The following is a 23,112-nucleotide window of genomic DNA, read 5'->3' on the forward strand; positions in this document are numbered from 1 at the left end:
GTGACATTTTACTTTGTTATCTCGTAAAGCCAGCTTACAATGAAAGTTTAAAGGAATCCGGCTTTCTTAAAGAATGTATCTATCAGCAGTAACATGAGAGCTGCTCTCAGGTCCTGCGTGAGTTGGGTTTTGAAGTAGGAGCCTGTTTGATTTTGAATTTAAGGGGAAAACATGCTTCACTACAACTGAGCCTTTCTAAATCATAACCTCTTCTGCAAATATACTGAAAACAAACCCATGAATCTAAATACATCTGACCTGTAAGAGCGCCCAGAATGAGAACTTGGTTGAAATTTGCGTGTGGATGCTGTGTGTCCATGGAGCTGCAGGCCTGCAGCTCCTCCTTGCTTGTGTTCTATTCTTCAATGTACAACTTTTATGAGCAGAAGCTCCTATAAAAAGAACTGTGTTACTGAGATAAAGCAAAGATGAAATCACCCTTGTCTTGATGCCATGCCATGTTAAAGTGTTTTCATTGTCTATGCCATAAACTTTGTTTTAAAGCGTGTCTATTTTAATTCATGTCCCCTTGTATTTCGTTATCTAAATTCTCAGCACAGGTGTATAGTCATGATTGTTACTGCAGCAATGCCTAGAATGCCCTATTTAGTCTGAGGCCCTGTAGTGCTTGATGCTGTGTTACCAAAAAAGACACAGTCTTTGCACATAGGCAATTTTATCTAAATAGACAAGTACAAGAGGTATAAAGTGTGAATGCAGTATTTTTTCAGTGTTTTAAATTGTTCATGCTGCTTTTCCATGAGATAATCAAAAGCCTATTCAATATTAAAGGATGACTTTGTTGCTCAGAACAGAAAGTGTTGCTCTGTTCCTGATGTTGAGGCCTTTTCTGCACTGTATGCTAAGCTCCCTGTCTGATGTCACTGCACAGCAACTGGAAGCAGAAAGAATAGCCACATGCATCGAGTGGCATCTGAATAGCTAACTTGGATATTCTTTAAAATCTGCTTGGATTTCAGTGATATTCATAGCATTGCCTGATGCTGGCACAAATCTGATCCATGCAGTGTATTCGGTGGTCAGCCAACAGCACAGCCTTGGCCACTGGTCATCCATAATCTCCCTGCTGTAGTTTTCAGCCATACTTAGTCCGTAACTGCCTTGGTGTGCCCTGAAGAGATGGTCTGCCACTGGAGCAGCAACTGCAGCACAGTTCTGCTGTACACCCAGAGCTTCCTGGGAAAAGGAGACTGATATGGTGCTGTGGAAACTTCCCCAGTAAGTGCCCTTTGCAGGTGTTTGGGCTGCTCTTTGCAGACAGCTTTGCTGTCTCCTGAATCTGATGTGGAAATGTCTTACACATAAGGGGAAAGTTCCCTTTGCAGGTGTTAAGTGCTGAAGTTTTACAGGGGCAGCTGCTGCTGCTGGCAATGCAGAAACCAAACACAGGGTGATAATGGAAATAAAAGGAGTGAGAGAAGAATAGGAGAGGAAAGCCAAAGTGGAAGGTGGAATAAAACAGAGAGGGAGAATGGTGAGAGAAGACAGATGTAGAAGGAGACAATCCAGAAGGAAGAATAAACTTAGAAACTCTGGGACGGCAATAGCAGCTGTAATTGGTTTTAAGCCAGGAAGGAGCAGGAGCTCTTATTGCTGACACGATGTACACAGCCACAGTGCTGTATAAATAAGATAGATAGAATTAGGGTGCTCCTCACATTAACTTCACTTAATTTTTCCTGCAAACAGGGGATGTGGAAATTGAACTTCAGAAATTAAAAGCTATATTCATGATAGCACAGTAACCCATCACTCAGTAGGAAAGTAAAGAAATCCTATGTGCCTAAATAGTCTTTAAAGGAGTGTCAAGGTAGAAGAGAGAAGCAAAAAGGAAGAAACAGACACAAGCATTTTTAATAAGAGTAATAGAATGGCTTAGGTTGGAAGGGATCTTACAGATCATTGTAGTATCTCTCTCATAAGTTATCTCTTTAAATATGCTTCCGTATGCAGTTTTGTTTGTGTTCATTGTGTGTAACTGAACATGTACAAGGATGCTATTGTCAGCATTACCTGCTTTCTTGATACTCAAATAGAAGTGGTTGCTATGCTATTACTAAGTGCTGCTGGGAACTATTTGGTGCAAAGAGATGAAATGGAGATTTGGATAGCAGGTAGAGTCCTGTCACTGGCTTTATTTTATCAGATGAAGAGCTCTTCTGAGTTTGCATTTTCTACTTTTTTGAAAGAAGACATCAAGGAAATTGTGCCATATGCCCTGTTCCAGAAGCCGGATGAAATTAAACTTTATTGAGACCTCTTGCTGTGTTGGACCTTATTGCTAAGACACTGTTAATGTGTGAGCTTGTGAAAAATATTTTTAAAACATCCAATCCTGTAAAATGTTGAAGGATTTTTTGCCAATATGCTGCTTAAGCCATGAAAACAAATGAAGAACAACAGTGTCAAATTAATGTCAAAGCAGGGTGAGATAAGAATGGAAAATGTCTGAAAAGGACCCTCAGTGTTTTATTCCAGGGGAGGAGGAGACTTTTCTGTTCTTTCAAAATGGCATTTAAAACAGATGTACAGTAAGTGTTGCATGCTAAAGTAGAGCAAGTCCATTGCATGTTGGTTCATTAAAGAAAAGCGAACATAGATGCTGAGGGCTCCTTGTGGTCCAAGGCCCAACTGGTCATGGTGCTCAGCCAGTCAGGGCAGTGCCCCATGTCTCAGTCAGAGAGGGGAGTAAGCTCAGTGCTCTCTTGCTGGGTTCAACCTCGCTGCTTTTTTACAGTATGAAACACTGGCTTCTGGAGCACCCTCTTTGCCAAGACACTATCCCACTTACCAGCTGGTCTGGAGGCAGCATGCTGTCAGCTGCTCATTGCTGCTGCTTTTAAGAAAAAGCCCAGAGTGCTGGTGATTGCTGGTGGATGTGTGGGCAGGAAATTTGCTCCCTGGCTGGAACGGGGATTGCTGGAAATCAGGAGTGCAGCAGTCAGAACAGCATCAAGATCTGGCCAGCTGAGCAGGCTGCTGCTGTCTGTCCTGGCTGCACACAGCTGGAGTGGGTGGCAGTTAGTCCTCCAGCTCTCACTGGACTACCTTAAATTGAATTTAAAAGTAGAGGATAAAATCTGCCTTATGCTTAACCGCATGCATTAAATGGGGAATTTTAATAATGTGCCAACAGCAGCAGTTTGGAGTATCTTGCTGAGGAAAAGGTCACTATGCCCATAAGTTATCCTAGCATTTGATCAGTGGACTCTTTTCCGAAGACTTTAAGTCTAATTATTCACTGCTTATAAAGTCACTTGAGATATAAAATGTCTTTTCATAGTAATGAGAGAACCCCCCCAATTAGCCAGAAGGTAGCAATCTATCTTTTTGAACTACTCGGTTCAGAGGAGAGCAGGAGTTTCAGGCGTGCGTATGTGGATGAACTGTTATGACAGTGATAAGTTTAACACTCATAGCGGTGTCAGCCCTGGCTGAGTTCATGGAAGGTTGGGGATTTTTTTCTAAAGGTGAAAGAGAGACTCTTCTTTATAGTGAAATGTAGGATATGATTCCCCGACAGAAGAAAAGTTGTTTACAGATGCCTAAAATCTGCCATTCAGCCTCATCCATTATTCTTTGGGAGTTGCAGACGATTAAAGAATGTCATTAAGTTGATCTCCTAAAACTTCAAGAGCAGCCACCTTTTCAAATCCTGTTTTCTAAGAAAAATACTCTGGAAGAGAAATTGGAGAGTGAGCTTGTGCTAGAGCAAACAACGTAAAGTTCACAGGAGAATACAGCATTCAGTGCAGGGGCTTAGAGGTAAAAATGATTTGCTCTGAGCACACACACTGGACTTTGATTGTCTTCTTCACTACCATTAAAGGGCTGGTGTATGTGGTAGATCTGGTGAGAGATTTGTTTGAGGTCCTACCCACAAACAGAAAAAGGTTGCAATTATTGACGTAATAAACGATGGTCTAATTACATCAAGGAGTAACATAACATATATTATGCATGCCACAGCTAGTTTAGTCTTTATTGCCATCAGGCATAATCCTAATATCATCAGAAAAGCTGTTTGTCAATATTAAAAGCAATTTACATAGTAAATACACTCCAGCCTTGTTACATCACCATCTGGGTTAGCTGAGCTTTTGTAGTCATACTGGGCAGTGCTGGTGAAGGCAAACCTCACAAGTGCTGGGACTGTCCAGCTGACACAGTGGGCTGGTAACAAAAGCTGGTGCTCCCAGCCTGCTGGAAGGAGCCAAGCTCAGAGACAGACAGCAGGAGAGGGGTTTAGGAAAGGAAAGATGAAATTAAGGCAGGGGAGAAAGGAAATCCTGGGAACAAAAATGAGGTCTGCAGTGAAAGAGAAGGGGCAGAGTGAGAAGAGCTGAAAGCCAAAGAGGGAAGAGAGAGGAGGAGAACAAGACAGAGAGCACAATCTGAAAGAGATAAGAAGGATGTCTGTAGTGGCCAGTAATACCTCTTCTGGGTGTATAGAGGGAGTCAGAAAAGAAGAATAATGGCCGTTCACAAAGTTCTGTCTTCCAGCAGTTGCCTCTGAGCAGCTCACTGTGAAACCAATTCACTGATTCTTACACTTAATTTGGCATTTTCAAATCACTCACAAACAAGGAAAACTGCAGATGAGTCTACTTGTTGTTTCCTAAGTCAGGTGAACCTTTTCTGATCTATCCCTGTGTTCAAGACTAAAGGAGCCAAAAGAACTGTGACACTTGCATTGCTCTAACACGTAGGGAGTAGATGGAATATTCTATTTTCCAGTTGCACTGACTGTCAAGTGCCATGCTGTGAACTACAGGAACTGAGATCCCATTTTGGACACAGCTTAGCACTGCTGACTCAGTAGTGATTTCAGACTTCTTGTAGTGGGCGTCGTTTTCCTCGTGGTGCTAATGCAGCACTGTAGCATTCAGGTGTTCTGAAATATTCTTCAAGATGAAAGTTCAGACATGGAAATGCTGTCTTTTTTTGACTGTCTTTTCCTAGGGTGGATATTTTGCCTGATTTTCTGTACATTGCCAGAGAATAATTAGGTGTTCATGTACGGTTGTGGTTATAGTTATACTTAACTCAGCCAGCTGGAAGCAGGCTGTAGCCATGCATCTAAAATACCATCGTCTTACTATGCTTGGTACCTTAAATGCAGGTAAGAATAAATTTGTTATTCAGAGCATCAAACTTCCTCATTCAGGAGGGGGAAGAAGGGCTTTGTGATTTCTTCGCTTCTGGTGGATTTGATCTTCCATTCTCAAAAGAATGGGGTTCTGCACCGAAACTTTTGGGAAGCACTTGTTGCAGTGAATTTTGTTTTAGGTAGAGATGACTAGGTAGAGAAGGTAACATCAAGGAGAATTAGATATTAAGTTCAAGTTGGTATTTGACGGAGAGGCAAAATCACTAAAGCACTTCTGTGTTAGTTACATTGCTCACTAGTTTGCTATGTTGTACTGCTGTTGTGATAGGAACTATTTCTCCATTCCCAGGACATCTACCTGAGACATTATTTCCAATAAATTTTAAAAGTCTTTTGAGTTTCCAAGGGTAGCTTATCATACAATACTTTCAGGCAGTGTCCGGCTCTTTGCCAGGGTCTTTTGGGGATACAACTTGCCCTTCCCAGAGAGGAGCTGCAGCTGTCAGACCCTCCCACAGGTCACAGAGGACTACTGAACAAAATGAAGGATAGTCTTGAGGTCAGTTGAAAAAAAGAGTGCTTCCTTACGATAGCTGCTGTTAAGATACTAAAAATCATTAGGAAGTGCCTGGGTAGTGTCTCTCTAGAAAGATACTTTACAAAGCGGAAACAGGCATATTTCGGTTGTTTACAATTGTTTTAACACTTATGTTTTCTTGCTTAGCTTAAATCTTAGGCACAGGCTTTTCAGGATTTAGGTTTTTGCTAAATATTGGGAAATTGAACTGATGCTGGTTACACGTAGGAAAACAGGAGGCTTCAGTATTGACCATTGCCTGGGTCTGTTCAGAGATGTTGAGCCAGCTACACAAAGTAGCAAACAGAACAAGCCTAAGCCATTCAGGAAACAGGAAAGTAGTTCTTATTACAATAAGATATTAGCCTTTGGAAAAACAGCCTGAGGAAAAACAGCCAGAGCCTGTGTATTTAGCCAACTCAAACCATTCTATGATTCTGAGATTCTGTTGCTTTCAGAAGGGCTGACATGATTGGGTGATTAGGGCAACAAAAGATCAAATGGGAACAAACATCATTTAACTCGTGTGGCTGGGAAAGATGAAATGTCATTAACCAGAATAATAAAAGTTGTCCCTTCACTGAACTTGCCTGAACCCTGATGGAGATAGTGGTATTGGATAATGACTGTATTTGCTACCTTAGAGATTAACTTGCTCAAGAAATGCAGTTTAGTACTGAACTATAACCTAAAAGGTCAGTGTGCTGAATGCCATTTCTGTAGATGAACTATTGCATTTGTGTTAGCAGAAGACTTGCAGTGTTCTCTTCAGCCTGTGTATCTCTGGTAGCCTGAATGTCCTCTGCCCCCTGTCCTGTCTGGAGAGCCTCATACCTGGCATCCTTTAGCACTGGAAGTTTTCTAAAATGTCTATATGTAACAAAAGCTTTAAGTTGATATATTTTTCTTCTTTTTCTTTGTTTTGTTTTGTTTGTTTTTTGTTTTTGTGGGGTTTGTTTGTTTGTTTGTTTGTTTGTTTTTTCCTCAAAGAGCTCAAATTCTTGTCCTAGAAAATGGACTGATCGAACTACGACACAGTGCTCGATCTTTTATGCCAGTTTTCTATCCAAGGATGCACTCTGGGATTTGGTTGCCTGGGTGTATTTTAGGGACAGAGACTGGAGGTGAAGCGACTGTTGTGATGAGAGCAGATTTAACACCTGTCAGGTCAGAGGCATCTTTTGCATGAATGTTGAAATCTCCCCGGACAGTGAGCCTTGTGAACTCCATCATCACGTCAGACACCATCTCTGTCATTTCTCCAGGAAACCCCTGTGGCTGGACATCTCTGGTCTAGCAAAATGCTCAGGTTATTCTTCCTGTGCCCTTACTGATTAATGAGAGGTCTCTGAGGTTTTTACTTCAGAAGAGCCAATCTTAAATTTTAAGTGGTGTATGCAAACTATTTGCTGAAGAAAGGAGGTTATCTTGTAAGCTGCTACTGTCATACCTTTTGTGATGGTTGCATTCATGTGATTACGCATCTTTTTCTCCTTTTTCCTTCTTTTTCTTTTTCTTTTTATACATAGTATGAAGTATAGACTACAAGAAACATCAGTACTTCTGGCTCTTCATTCAGAAATTTTGGCCAGCATTAATAGAAATCACTAACATCAGAAAAACATTTAAAGATGAGGGTATTTCATTTCTCAACCACAAGCATTTAAATCCTGGAAGCAGTCTTTATTGAAGTACTATTATCTTTCTATTTTTTTAAGAGTACAAAGTGCAAGAATAGCCTAACAACCATCTGCTGATGTTTTTTTTATGTTCAGTGTTTTGTTATTTAGTCCAGTCCCTCTGTCCTTCTCTGCTGTCCACCTCTGCATGTGTGGGAATAAACCCACGTGCAATGGTGCTGGCATTAGAAATGGAGGTTGGCCAATGTCAGTTGATTTGTGCATGGAAAACAAAGCCTGATTGCTTGTTTATTTTCTGACGCTGTTGAAGTTGTGCATGCAGCTGGATTTAGAGTGAGGGGATGGCCAGGATCCAGGCAGTGGCCACCAGTCGCTCTGGGGAAGATGTTGACAAGTGGCCCAGACTTTGTGGTGTGTCCAAAAAGGGGGGAGAGTGTTCATTAAACAGAAGCTTAATCAAACGAGGCAGGAGGATGGTTTACATGAGAAAAGATATATTCTTTACTTAACATTCACAACTTGCTTGTGGATTAATTAGCCCATCTGCTGCAACAAATGTATTCCCATGTCTTTGTGTTGACTGTTAAATGTGACTGATTTCTCTCTCCACTCAAAATAGTACCCTAGATTCCACTGAAAGTAACCTTTCTGAGGCAAGGAATTTATTTAATAGTCCACTAAGAACCTGTAAATGGCTTGCTGTAAATAAATGCTCAGCTGTCTACACCTCCCAGGGTAACTATATGTGAGTGTTAAGATAGGGGATGATGCAGGAGGCAGACAAACCTTAAAGAAGCTGAGTGAAAAGAGCTTCCAGCCCCATCTGTAGTATTGGCTTTGGGTTTTAAAATAAATTCACTCTTCCCAGCCCCAAGTGGGCAGGACAGCTGCCAGCGTAGAGTAATTCAGCTATAGATTTTCTTCTGAGAAAGGCAGCGTTCATAAATTAGCTGACCTTTATGCAGATCGACAAAGTGTGTTGATGAACTTCAAGTGACAGTTTAAGCAAGTATTAGGTGTCCAGAGTGCATAAGAAACCAACATAAAGGATGGAATGCTTTCAAAGTCTTTGAATTAAACGGGCATTTAAATGAAAATAGAGGTCAGCCATATGTTGCCAGGATAAATGAAAATGTGTATCTTTTGTGATTTTTCACACCTATGTGATTTTAAAATATTAATATTCTTTGGAAATAAAATTTGCATGTAAATAGCATTAGCATGAATTTATGTCCGTTTCCTCAGACTAAGGGATAGGTGTTGGCTGATGTCAATTACATGGCTTCTGATATTCCAAAATAATCATATATATGTTTTGTATGCTATCCAAATATCTTTTCTCTTTGCTGATACAGATCTGTGATAAAATGGTAAGCTTCTGCCAAAAAGCACCATTCAGGTGGGATACGGCAGAATTGTGTCCTTATTGCTCAAATAGGAAAAGAAAATGATACAACGCTATGTCGTATTTTTTCCCATACACTTGTTATTAGGAGAAACATTGCATCTGTTATCAGAAAGTTTTTAAAAGTATTAAAAAGGTGTGGGAAGAGAGGAAAGTAATTTTTATGTTCCTAAAGCTTTAGGAATGAGAGTTATTCAGAAAGCCTGTAGGACAATCTTTTTACAAAAGCTGCCAAAACTGTGAAAACTGTGGAAAATTGTTTTTTTGATAGGATCTGAGTTAGAAGCAGGAATGAAGCAGAGGAGAGGCTGGAACTGAAGAGTGACTGGAAGACCCAGACTTGAAGCTTTATCTCTAATTTCCTCTATTAGACATGGCTGAATCTGAACACTCTGGCAGTGTAACTTGCACTATCAGAGAGGGTTTGCAGGAGCTGAGTCCTTGGGGAAATTTCTTTGATTTTCTCATAACATAACTTATTTCTCAAGCATGCTGCCACTGCCTCTTGTACATCACTGATATTTCTGCATGTAACTTAGTTTAACATAACCAAAGGTTGTAATTGAATGAATTATAATTTGAAAGATAAAATCTTAACATTTTCTGACTTCAGCCATTAGAGAGGTAGCATGGAGGTCACTCCGAAAGTAATGCCTCCTATTTATTTCCTTTGAAAGTACAACGGATACAACAAGCACAATAACACTATTTGATAGAGCAAATAGACCTACTGCTTTGTTTCCATAAGCATTCAGCAAGCCTCAGTGCGTGTCAGTGGGTGCAATTTTTTCCACATGTTGGAATTCAGTGGCACACCTTTGCTTTATACACACTTCCATGTGAGAATACATTCTGTCAGACTGCCCCTTTGCTGCCATCTGTCACACAGCAACAGAATGGAATGGAATATTGGTGGGAAGGTTCAACCTCTATTGCCATACCACCACCATCTGCCTCTGACATTGTGGACCAACATGATAAAGTGGGAGGGTTTTCTTTCAGAACAGCCCTCATACAAGTGTATTAAAATCAGGTGATTAAGCTAGCTGCAGTTCATATTATTTGATCACAGTCTAGGTTACATTGTATAGTAGTTCTGGGGCTCCCAGGCATTCAGCACATGAGTTTTGAAGGGTTTTTTTGGTAAAGAAATCTATTCAGGATGACTACATACAGTATCAGATCTTTGCACTGGTGACCACACTACATTATGGTTATTTCTCTTGCCTTCATGACTGACATGGCCGTTGAAGGCAATGCTGGTTATATCCCGTTCTCAAGTATCTCTTGACTCTGGAAATGTAACAAGTTGGTATATATGAGTAATTAATGGTCTATTCTATTACAACCATCCAGCTGGGTAGGTATGGTTACACCTTTTGCCTCAAATATGACATATTTAATTGCAAGTGCTTCTCCTGGCAGGATTAAAACTGTACTTGCTGACTGTACTGAGTGAGTCTTTTGAGTTTGCTGGCATTGTCTTTGGTTGTTATTCTGTTGTTGTTTTTTTTGTTGTTGTTGTTTTGTTTTGTTTTTACAAGAAATTTCCAAGTATTTCTTTAATGAAGAGTGATGTTGCTAAGAAATTTCGTCTTCAGCAAAAGTCTCCAGTGGATTTTGTCCCATGTCTGGGAAGGGCTTAGAGACAGTTCATTTTGGAGAAGTTTCAGGTCTTCATAGTCTATATAACAAAGTAAATTTGGGCATTATGTTGCAGTAGAATCCTATTTCTGGCTTGCTGTCAGTGAGGAGATTTTCTCAAGGATATAAATTTGAATCAATCTTTGGTACTATTCAGATATTCACATTTCTTTCTAGAAAATAATACCTACCTACCACAGCACAGGATCATCTCATCTCCACAGAAGCTCACAAAATTTGATGCTGTGCAACAATAAACTGCAGTCTCACTGCTCTGAAAACAGTGCAGAATGGTAGTTTCTGTGTAACTTTCTGTAAAGCCACACTATCCTTTAGGGCTTAGATACTGGCTGCTGTTGGCAGATTAGTCAGTGCATTTCATAGTGGGATGATTCTAGTCAAGTTTTCCCCTAATACTTGAGTTCATGTGAATTCAGCACCAAGTCTTGCAGTTACCTTGTTTTAATATCAAAAGACCCCACCTGGACTTGGAGTAATTTGCTATTTTACTTGCAGTAGAAAGAAATCTTACTGTGCAGACTTTTATTTTCCCCAAGCTGTGATGCATTTGCAGCACAATTTTCTGTTTTATTAGTTGTCTGTAGCAAATAAATTCTTCAGTTTGTTTGCCTCAGATTTCTCTTTCCTTAAAATAGCAGCAGCTGACTGTCAGTCAAATCTTCCTTTTTTTGGCCTTAATGATTGTATGAATGCAATGGCTGATAAGTGGCAAAACACTGAAAGCTGGCCTTGTTTCTTTTCTGATATCCAAGATGTGTTTATTGACATCTGCATTAATAACAATCCCATGCCAGAAATCCCTTATTATGGTTGCATGCCACAGAAGATGTTGAAATTGAAAATTAGAGACACCCATCCTTTTTCATTTGTACTTTATGAGGGAAATAAAATAAAATGAGAGAACAAATTTTGAATGTTTCTTTGCAGCTTTGGGATTGGGACAGTAAGTTCAAAACATTTCTATTTTCTAGCATAGTTTAAAGAATTCATTTCTCCTCTCTCGCACGACTACCAAAAGAAGGTCCAGTCACTGTCAGCAGATGGCTTGATGTATTGCTCAAGTGATTATTCTTCCTATATTTTACACTCTCATTTTTGTTCTGCCTTTTCTCTTGTGCTTAATCTTTGGTATATTTTTCTGTTTTTTTCTAGGTCAATGGGAAGGACCTCTCCAAGGCCACTCATGAAGAGGCAGTGGAAGCTTTTCGCAATGCTAAGGAGCCAATTGTAGTTCAGGTTTTACGAAGAGCCCCAATTAGCAAAACTCATGGTAGCTCTCAGGATGTACGGCTTGTGGATGCCTGCACTCAGACTGACATCACTTTTGAGCACATTATGGCTCTGGCCAAACTAAGACCTTCCACACCTCCTGTTCCTGATATCTGTCCTTTTCTGCTTTCAGACAGGTATGGCTTACCTTCTGTATTTTTCAAGTGATATTAAGGCATTGCAATTGCTTTTAGCTTTCCTCTGCAAAAGTCAGAAGAGCAGTTTAAATAAGTTATAGGTATTGTTGGTAATTGCTGCCCCATTCAGACTTTACTAATGTTTCTCCTCAATTTGTGCATTAGACCGCAGGAAGGAATGTTGTTCTCGCTTACTCTGTGCTCATGCACCTAATCCTTAAGCTTTGCTCAAGAAGAAAAGCAATTCTGTGTTCCAAAGCATTGAAAAGGCTTATAAAGCAAATAAGGAGATGTCTTGTTACTTTCTATGATTTAAACTTCTTAAAAAAACAGGGAAAATATTTTATTTTATTAAAGGTCCCCTTATCTAAGGCAAAACAATTCCAAAAATGTGGAGAAGGAAAGTATAATATAATTTCACCTTACATATGGTAAACAATGTGAATTAAATTCTGCCTTCATTGAATTAACATCTTCTGAAATGTAACTGGATGCAAATATCATTACAAAAAAAAAAAAAATAAAATAATAAGTTTGAGGTAGATCCACACCTGGGATCCAAGGCTGTACCTAAGTGCATGTTGTGAAGAGTTTGTTCTTTGTTTCTTGAACTCATGCAACCTCTCAGATTACTGACATTCTAAAATGTGCAGTTATTCAACTGCCCTTCATCACCCTGTTATCGCTTTAACAAAACCATATAATGCAAAGCATTTAATGCAAGCACTTGAACAACTTTGAGCCTGATGTGGGTTGTAGATTGAAGATGTTCATGGTTTTATAATGAGATGATTGATAAGTTGGCGCTGATCATGATGCAGCATATGAATGTGTAGTTAGGTACATTAATGAGCAAAAAGAGTTCCAAGTGTTCATAATTAAGTAGTTTGGCCCCAAACAGACCCTGTTAAGAGATCCCCCTCTGCAAATCTAACAAAAGATGAACCCAGGAAAATGAAGTATTCTGCAGTCTGAGCTTTTGAAAAGAAAACAGTCCTTTCTACTTCCAGGTCCTATTTCATTCAGGCTGTCAGGCAATTGAGAGTAATATTTCAGAGATAAGAAAACTACAGAGCAGATTTTTTAAAAATCATTTTTAATTTAAAAAACAAATTACCTCATCTACTGTCTTTTGTACTGCTTTGTTCTGCATAGCTGCCATTCTCTTCAGCCAGTGGAGCATGAATTTTATGAAGGTAATGAGTATCTTTCCAGCCTGCCTGCTGATGCAGATAGAGCAGAGGAGTTTGAGTATGAGGTAAGATCAATGGCACACTGCAACCTCTTTTTCTGCTGTTATAGATATGGTATTTGCACAGGTGATATAGCAGGCTCCTCTGGGAGAATAAAAAAAAAAAAAAAAAAAAAAAGGAAAACAATTAATACCAGAAAGTGTTCTTTTTTGTACGTGTGTATTTTCACAAGCTTTACTGTAGTTAGCTCACATGTGTAAAATGCAGAAGTGTAATTCTTCACCGGGTGTCACCAAACAAGTTTGGGATACCTATTAAGCATATTCCCTCCTTGTATAGTCAAGACTGTAAGTCAACTGCATCTTTTTTGCAATTTTAGCACTCTGAAGCAAAAAAAAAAAAAAAAAATCAAAATTAAAAAGGGTAGCTGGAAGCTTAACTGTTTTTTTTTTTTTCCTCTCTAATTTTAAGAATTAATTGGTCTTTTTACTCATGCCTTAGGGATTAGTCTAGCAGATACTTGGGCGTCTGCTTGAACATTTGAAAAATCAGGTTACAACTTTGAAAATGAATGTAATTTCTGTTATTTGCTCTTTGAATTTGACGTTATAAGTATTGCAATTACAAGAAATTATGGGGTGTACCACAAATCTCCCTTTGCTTTTAATGCATTGTATTCTCTAGTGACAAGGGTGGATGTCTTTCTGAATCACTGGAAAATCATTTTGTGAAGCTTCTGCAAATGATAACATGATTGTTGTTGTTGCTCTTCATTAGATTTTCATTTCAATACCTGAATAGTTTACTTTCCTGTCAGTCATTGGATTTTTATGTTTTCTGCTATATTTCAGGAAGAAAATATTTGTAGAAGCAGGCATAAGAAATGGATGGTTCTTTTCATTATTAAACAGTGCTGAGTCTTTGCATAAGTTCATGTTTCTGTATTTTAAATATAAACAATATTATATTTATGATTATAAATAATTAAATACCTTTAATACAAGATTTGAGATATTCTTTTGTTTGCAGTACCTTAAGAACCGTTTTTAAAGGTTTCACATAACTATTTGACATTTGGAAATGAAATGAATGGCAAAAGCTTTGGCAAATATGCCATGCCTTCACTTTTATCTTATCTTTAGTAGCTAAGATGAGCTACTGCACGTTCATCCCGTTGTTCTTTTCTTCTAGCAGCTTGGGGAATCCAGGTTCTTCCCAGGAAGTAGAAAAATCAAATAACATCTGCTTAGTGAATCTCAATCAGAACAAGCAAACTTTTATTTGAACTTCTCAAAAAATCATTGCTAGGGATTAGTGAAATCATTATTTCTTCCCAGTTGGGTTTCAGTGTGATATCTCACAGCACAAGAATCTCAGAGCTTACATTCTGCTTCAGTTCCCCAGTACAATATTAAGTTTATGTGACTTTGTTTACAGTGCTTCTTCCTTAAACATAGTAGAAGATATTTTTTCTAGTCCTATTTAAATAAATTAGTAATGGAAACATTCAGAAGGAATACATTTTTAAAAAGATATATTTTTAGATGAAAATATTCTTTCACTAGATTATTAGCTACATATTAAAATAGTAATGGATTTCAAATCTGCACAGGGTCTACCTAGTGTAATCAAGTCCTCCTTATGACCATTATTAATCCCTAATAATAGTTGGCACAAGTATTATGATAGTGGCAAATGCTTGAGCAGATTCTCAGTTGCCTGTAATCACTGCTAATCATACCATCATAGTCATTAATTTGCTGTCAGCTGCGATTCAGTGGCCCAAGGCAAACGCACTGAGTGACTGAAATAGTGTTTCATGTGAAATTCAAATAGGAAATGAGCTGTCTGTACTCTTTTCAGGAGAAAAATCCATTCTAAATAGGAAAGGTTTGAAGGAGAAGCATCGTGGAACCTTTTACTAGAGCTCCAAATGTGAAACACTTTCTAAAATTTAAACCTGTATGGTGGTAGCATTATGGTTTAGGCCACTCATTGGTTGTATTATCTGTTATTTATAACATTATAAGAAATTGTTAAGCTCTTTTGGTGTAACTAGAGAGCCCAGAGATATACATCTCCTTCCAAAAATAGGTCTTGTGAATGACCAAGTCGAAATGGGTTTGCTAGTTGCTGTGGTGTGTCCAGCGCAAAAGCAGCAGGGCATTAACTTTTCTTCATTGTAAGGACTTTCTGGTGTAAACCTGTCTCGCTCCAATTTAGGAGTGAGGCAAAGGTTCTTTTAATAATGTTATGCCCGGCGTGAGATTAAGAAGAAGAGCATTCAAATGTTGATCCGACCAGTTTATTGGAAATAATAGACAATTGAGGGGATGGGGAAGGGAGAGTGACGAATGCCAAAATTAGGGTGATGGGGAACGGAAAGTAGGCGATAGAAAAAGGTAGAAAAGAGCAAGAACTACGTTAAAGCGGGGAACAGTCACCTCCTGGATGCAGCAGCGTCCCATAGCACGTTGTTAACGTTGGTCCGGGGCAAAATAAGCGTAAGGGGAGAGCAGCAACGGAGTAGCAGGCTGCAGGCAGCAGATCGGTGAATCGCAGAAAAGATGGTCAGAGTATCGTGGTCTCTAGAAGCAGAGTCTCGGGCAGCGAGGTCCCTCGGAGCAGAGTCTCGAGCAGCAATCCCAGAAGAGAGAATAGGCAGCAGTAGGACAACGGTGGAGGGATCTGAGATCGGATACCTAGATGCCCAACAAAGGTTCTTCAGCATGCAGCCATCTTCTTCAGCATGCAGGCGCTCGCGTAGAGAGGCATCTGGTGTCAGAAAACCTCTCCCAAAATTCGGGGTTTGTCCGTGCCCTTTTTATCCTTCTTTCCAGCCTTCGAGACATTTCGGGACGGCTCGGGTCAGAGTCTTGTGACTTCCTCAGAGCTGTCAATCTTCCTTGAGATGGGCCAACAGGAAAGACCACTTAAGGGCCATTAGTCCTCAGGGATGGCCATCTTCCTTGAGATAGGCCAACACAAAAGACCACTCAAGGGCCATTGATCAGTATCTTATCTCCCTTTCGTAGCTCCCGGACTTGTCCATCTCCTGCGTGTCTCCATTTCAGCAAACTTTGAGACAGTAATGTAAAAAGCATGGCTTCTTACAAAACCTCAGCTAATCACGTAGAGTAAAACAAACTCACAGGTCTCCATGTCAAACCAAACAATTTGAAAATGAATTTTGAAGCCAAACCTGGAGATTTCAGAAAGGTTTTGAAACAAGATAGTAAGCAGAAAGAGTACTAATCACTGATTATTTCCCAGAAATGGTTTTCAGATGAAAACTCCCTCCGTTCTGAGGTGACAAATACAAAGTACACAGCCAAATCAGGAAATGAAGAAGTGAGGTGATTGGCAACTAAGATGCTGTAAACAAGAATGTTTTCCAAGAAAGGCAGTGTCCTGCAAAGCTTTGATCAACTTGGAACTGGCTTACAGATAAGTGCTGGAGTTACCTGTGTTACCACCATAGAAAGAAAACAAGAGCATCACATCTGATAGCCAGCGCTGGGGATATGGACTTGCACTTGCCAGTGGATTTAGTAGGATTAGACACTTGCAAGATTCCATTTGTACACTGGAAAAAAAAAATAATGGTTTGAGTACAGTTTGCCACAGCTCAATAAACTCAAGTACAAGCCAATTGTCTTGGAAGGGGGAACTCCCTGGGAGGCTCATTAGGCTCCATTCAGCACCATACTTTAAACAAATAGCTGGGAAGATGACAAAGCTGGGGGATTGCTGAGAGCCAGCTCAAGTGTCCTAATGTGTCTCCTGCAAAGCTTGTCCTAAAAGGAATTTGAATTGTTGATTTATATTGAGACAGGTCAGAGCCAGCAACAGTCTGTGTTGACAGAAAGAGATCAAAAGATTTGTGTTTCTGGCATACCCAGATACCCAAGAGGACTTTTAAGATAAAGTAGGAACTGACCAATTTGTAAATGCTCAGTTGGACTTGCAGTCAAGATGACTGAAAGAGGGCCAAATATTTTCAAGGACAAACCCAACTCCTCTCTGGTTATGAGTTGTGCTGCTGGAATTACCTCATGTGATATTAGAGTGCACCACACTGACTACTACCAATGAGGCATAAGGAGTAAAACCATTGTAGTCTCCAGTAATTTTGTGTTACATATAGCACTAAAATTTGTACAAAAGATTTGTCCTTGTGATAAGTGCAAAAGATACTGGTTCTAGAGAGGAATAAACAAGCTTTGTTAATAACACTTCTGAACCTGCTATCAAAGAGAGGAAAACACCATATACCTGGTTAGGAACACTTGTAGTAATACAGGAATTAAGGGAACAAAATCAGTTACATAGTGGAACACTAAAATAAGTTGGACCAAAATAAATTGTGGTAAAGACAAAGCTGGATGAAAGAGCTCATCACTAGTGTCTGGTCCTACATATTTAGTCTGAGGCGTTTGTCTCTCAAAAAGAGAGACAGCAGAAAATAAAATGTTACAAGCAGTAACAAACAGATATGATGGTTTAGTCAACAGTTCCTTATCCTAGGGCAGAAACCTTATTAACATCCATGTACTGAAGTACTGTTTAAGCAAAGTGAAAGTGGGAAGTGATTGGTTTTTGCTATGAGAAGTAATATAGTGGAAGTTACAGCTCCTAAAATCTTATGCATCTGAGATAAGATCCTACTTTTTTTTTTCCCCACGGGATGCCAGGATTAGCATTATCAGAATGAAAAATGCAGAATGGCAACCATTATGTCAGCCTATCTGTGTCCAATGATTCCTGTTTTAATGTATGCAAATACACATACTGACAGGTTGAGGCAGTATTAACTGTGTTACCTGGAAGAATTTCCAAAGGTTGAGTTGACCCTATGTGAAATTATTGGGATATTCTTCTTGCTTTTCACTTTATGCATTAGAAACCTTTGAGCTTCTCTGTTTAGCTAGGAAGAATTGAGGAGTGTTGCTCCTTCTTGAGCAACGTCCTTGCACGTCACTAAACCAACAGACCAGTATGCAAGACATGCAAGTAAAATTTTTCTGAAGCAAGAACTTAAGAAGCTCTTTATAAATAAGTAATGAAAGAGTCAGAGGTCCCACTAGAAATGGCAGTCATAGAAGAGCATAGTAATATTACACTGAGAAAAAACTCCAAAAAACCAAACTTCTGAAAATGAGAAAATTCATATGGAAGATTCTTGATTCCATTATCAGTGTCTCCTTGTAAGAAGAGCAATCCATGGCTTAATACCTCATCTCAAAATTGAGGAGTCATAAGTTCATTTTGTACTTGGTAGTTGCAAGAGACAGATTTTTAGTCAGGATAAGGAAATGTGTATGCACACTGAATATAAGTGCTAATTTATGGTTCTGCACAGCCGTTCACTTAAATGTGTTGATAAGTATTTGCACTCATAAATCTGCTAGCTGTAACTGTGGATTAGCCCTTTAAGTATATCACTGGCCCGATGCAAGTGTACTGAAACTGCTGAGATTTTCTATTGACCTGAGCATTTCTGGATCACGTGCTGCTGCCTGTTTTCACAAATAACTAAGCAAGGAAGAGACAGCAGCTAGGAAATTAAAGGAACTGGCTTCAAAGAAGCTTTTGTGTAGAACTGTTCTCACCAAACTCCTTAAGCCTCCCACAGCAGGGAAAATTTTGCCCTGTTGTCTTCATTTCTCTTACTGTAACTGATAGAATGGAGAAGTAAAGCTTGGGTTTGCTGTTCCAAGTAACACTCTTCAGTTTTACATCTGTGTGAGCGAAGATTGCTCTGTTAGGTGAAAATCTGAATTTTCCATTTCTGTAGCATAACATTTTGGAAGTGGTTGGTTGTGTCAGTATCCTTTCTTTTCAGAACAAAAGAAGTAATTTTGTTCAGATTAGTAATCTGAGTGAGGTTTTTGATCCAGATAAATCACATGAATGCAGAAATAATACTTGTGGGCAGAGTCCCTCAGCTCTATCGGTAGGGCCCTACTGTGAAATATGTATGACAGAGCCTTTCTGGAAGGCCCGTCACTGCTGAAGGAGGCCAAGAGAGACCTGCCTGCCTTGCGAATTAGTATCTAAGGCCTGTCCAGCACAGGGATTATTTAACCAATAAACCAAAGGGATCTGTCTATCTTGTAAATACATACTTAAGGCCTTCTTAACATGAGGTTTACTGAGTTGATAGGGTGTAACAGCTCTCTTCAGAGCTGTGATAACCTGCAAACACCACTTAGTGAACATTACAGGCACTTGTGGCAATGCATTTGGAGCTCCTGCTTCAATTGCTAGCACCTGAATAAACAGATTTTGTGGAAGCAGAGTCTGTGCACACACTGCCAGAGCTTCTGATAACTAGACAGCCTCTTTTGTTTTGTTACCTGATGAGTATTTCTGTACATAGAAGGTAACTCAAAAGATGGAAGTATAACCAGCAAAATGGAAAACATTCCTGAGATAAGAGCTTTCCAGAAATTCCTTACATGTATCATGGCATCTTTCTTTACATCTACTGAGTCGTGTTCTTTAATAATATAAAGGGGTGAGAGAAAGAGACAGAGGGAGTGAAATCCTGCTTCAGCAGGGATCACATGAGGCAAGTTCCAGACACGTGCAGGTAGGATGGCAATGGAGTGAATGAGCAGAACCACTCTAATACCTTTGTGACTTGCTATCAGATCGAGCTTTTTTCTTTTCTATTTCCTGCTGGGATTGGATTCCTTTTTTCCTGAGCCTCTTAAAACTTGGGAGGAATCAGAAAGAGCCTTCAGTGAATAAAAGGCAGATTTCAAATTCAGCAAACACCAGATATAATTGAAAATAGAAGGCTTCAAGAAATATGATGTTATACAGGCAGAATCCTAATAGAGATGTAGGTGTTGCAATGTTGAAGAGCCAAAGTCACATACAAGGCTGTACCTTACCATCGAGGTCAGATCTGATTGGTGTAATTTTCATGTGATAAAGCTTGCTGGTAAATATAGTGTAGATTTTAAATGGAAAACAGGCACTGCTCACCACATGCCTGCTGCTATTGCAGTGGTGGTGGGAAGGACTGATGTGTCAAGTCAGAGTAGGCTTAGATAAATTGCAAGTTACCATCCTACATCTATTTTCTGTCTAGCATTTCATAAATGCCTTAAATGTACTGCTGAATACTGGGTGTTCCACAGTATAAAGACATTATACCAGGAATATACCATATTCAGGAATTTCAAACTAATTTTCAATATTAATTAACACCTGTTAAGGAGCTTCATGAAGGAGCTGAACACATATGTGTGCTCTTGTGATCCAGAGAATCACAGAAATACAGAGAAAACTACAGTCTGTCTTCTTAATACATTAATTGGGAAGCCTGCAAGGAGTCTCTTTCTTTGACTAGTAAATAGATTATTTGAGTGAGTTGTTTCAGCTGGCCTGTTGAAAAAAGAAATTGTGTTAGAGCTTTTAAAAGTATTCCTCAAGATTTTCTCATTTTAACTCAGAAGTAATTCTGAGCTACTAATAGCCAGTGCATGATTCATCTGACCGTCACTGTGGACTGCTACTCTGGAAAAGTGAGTTAAAATGGAGAACTGACATTGGTACATTTTTCCCTGTAAATATTTGAATAGCACTGTGTAATATATAAAGTAAGACTCTTTTGGCGTGCACTTGGCATACTACAGCACAAGATGACGCGTTTCACTAATATTTTTGTTTTCAAGACCCCTGGGGATTTAAATCATCATAATCTACTTATAAACAATAATAAATACATAATTTCTCCCTAACTGTGACCAATTGTACACTGTAAATGAGCAAAATATTAGCAAAAAAAAAAGGGAGCACTTATTACTTTTAGTTTTTTGGTCAGTTTTCAAGTATAAATTAATTAAACTCAACACTATTCCTTTGGGGCTCTTCAGTACTGCTATATCCTGCATTGCCACAGGAATTCATAAGCAGGTGAACTAAGGACAGTCTGAGTCAGTTTTACTGCCAAGACAGTCAGTGACAGAACTGGCAGCAAAAATACCACAGCAATACTTTATTTATAATGCTGCTTGTTTTTGTTTTTATGGGATTTTGCTATAAAATCACTCTTCTTCCTGTTAATCATTGAATTATCTAGATGGAACAGAACATTGGGGTAATTTTTGCCATAGCTATTTGTCAATTTTTAGTATGTTTTTGCATCTCATCACAAAAATCTGACATTCAAAACAGATGAAGTTGCTGTCATCCCATAAGTAACGAACATTCCAGTTTAGTGGCTTGAATTGTGTCCCCAGCTATAGAGCATCATGAGAGAATGAGGAAAAAAAGACACACAACCAACATGGGCAAATTTATCAAAGTTATTACCATTTATTGTGTTTTAAAACAGGAGGAAAATATATCAAGTCAGTGATATTCATTTTGTTTCATGATTTCATAAAACAAACACATCTTTACTCCTTTCTTTACCTGGAAGCTAATAAAAATTCTTCCTTGTTGTCAGAGCTTATGTTTTCCCTAGAAAATGAAGAAAAGTGTGCTTAGTTCAGCAGCACTTTATTGTTGGGCAACATTGCAACATATGGTATGTGTTATTCACTGAGTGAAGGAAGAGGAAGGTGCTAGCATTATCTTCATATTTATGAAAATCTGTGGATTATAAATCTTATGTTTTGGATAAGTGCTTTGTTTATACAGTTTTTATAGCATTATACCACATACCTCCATATCTACTTTACAGTGAAAATGCTTCTAAGGTTTTTATTAATGCTGTTTTTCATATGCCTCCTGCTCAAAAGTGAGTTCAGTGTGTTTTGGAGTCATGGAATCTGACTGTCCAGACAAAGGACAGAAGAAAATAGTTTCTTTTGTATATTCCTTATACTGTCACATTTTTTAATCTTAGTGTGCTAGGAAATTCATGAGCTCAGGAAGCAAGGACTAAATCCCTCTAGCAAGGCAGGAACCTTTTACAAGAAAATAGACTTTAAACAAGGCTTCAGTATTATGCACGCTGGGCCTTCAGAGGAGAAATCAAAAAAATACCAGAAGAGGTCTTTTCTCTGGAAGTTTGCTTTTTTATTTAATGAGGCAGCTCTTCAAAGAGAATGTGATAGTCATTCCTGGAGGGCATGGACTGGTGAGTTAGAAATACAGGTGAGACTGTATTGTTCATCAAAAAAAGCAGATGATGGTTTTGCTTTGTATTTCATCTCCTGATATGGTCAATCTCTGCAAGTATGTGTTTGGGGATGCAGGACATTTTCATGGGTAACAGAAGTTTGAACAGCTGAAACTCAGCATGGATATGGTGCCCATAGACCTAATTCTGGTGCCAGGAAAATGAAAATGTGTTTTAAAAGTCAGCACATATCACTTTGTGTGCTTGATTTATAGGTACATGTATGTGATTAAAATTTGCATATTTTAACTATCCATATTTTAATATGCATGTAGTTGGAAATTTATCTTAGTGCTTTCTAAGAATTTCACATTTTATAAGTTCAACAGTAAATTTATCTTTTTTTCCTAGTATTTTGCATTTATTGGATTGGAAAGGCATAAACTGAATTACAGAAAAAGTGTATTTCTCACAGCTGTCTAAAATTGAGATGTAACATTTTCAACTTGTTTTTAATTAATATTCTAAAATAGCCTTCATACAGTTGTAGATCAAAGCTGCCCAAATGTGTGGAGTTGTAACTAGTTAGGAGTTTGAATCTACAGCTATGTGTTCTGCAGTCCAGATAAATGTTCACAGCAGCAGATGCTGGCACATCTGTTATGCCTCCCCATTTCAATTGGCTGCTTGGGTGTTTAGAAAGTGCTGATGAGACAGATAAATCTTATGACATGTTTCAGGCCCAAAACAAGCAGGCAGCAGTCATAATGATGTTTACAGAGCCAAGTGCCGGGCAGTAACATTCTGAAATACAACGGAAAAAAAATACGACTCTACCTGAAAAAGTGAAAATTACTGTAAAAAGTTAATGCTAATTTTTACCAAGCAATCCTAGCTGATTTGAACCACAGCTATGACAACCCACAAGTCTCCTGACCTTGTATAAATAAGATTTGTTGGCTAAAGAAATGGTACCAGTTAAGTTTAGAGAGCTCTGAGCTATTAAGTATCTC

At 38.9% G+C, this 23,112-nt stretch overlaps 1 protein-coding gene across 2 annotated transcripts in view; it reads left to right on the forward strand.

The window, feature by feature from the left end:
• The window catches only part of PDZRN4 (PDZ domain containing ring finger 4), a 237,195-nt gene that overhangs the window by 181,576 nt on the left and 32,507 nt on the right, over window positions 1-23,112 (forward strand). For both annotated transcript variants that reach the window (XM_015854556.2, XM_015854565.2), the window contains 2 exons: window positions 11,571-11,824; window positions 12,980-13,082. In XM_015854556.2, coding sequence (XP_015710042.1) covers window positions 11,571-11,824; window positions 12,980-13,082 — 357 coding nt within the window. The remainder of the gene's footprint in view (window positions 1-11,570; window positions 11,825-12,979; window positions 13,083-23,112) is intronic.

This window comes from Coturnix japonica, chromosome 1, assembly GCF_001577835.2.
Source record: "Coturnix japonica isolate 7356 chromosome 1, Coturnix japonica 2.1, whole genome shotgun sequence".
In the NCBI taxonomy this organism is placed as follows: Eukaryota; Metazoa; Chordata; class Aves; order Galliformes; family Phasianidae; genus Coturnix; species Coturnix japonica.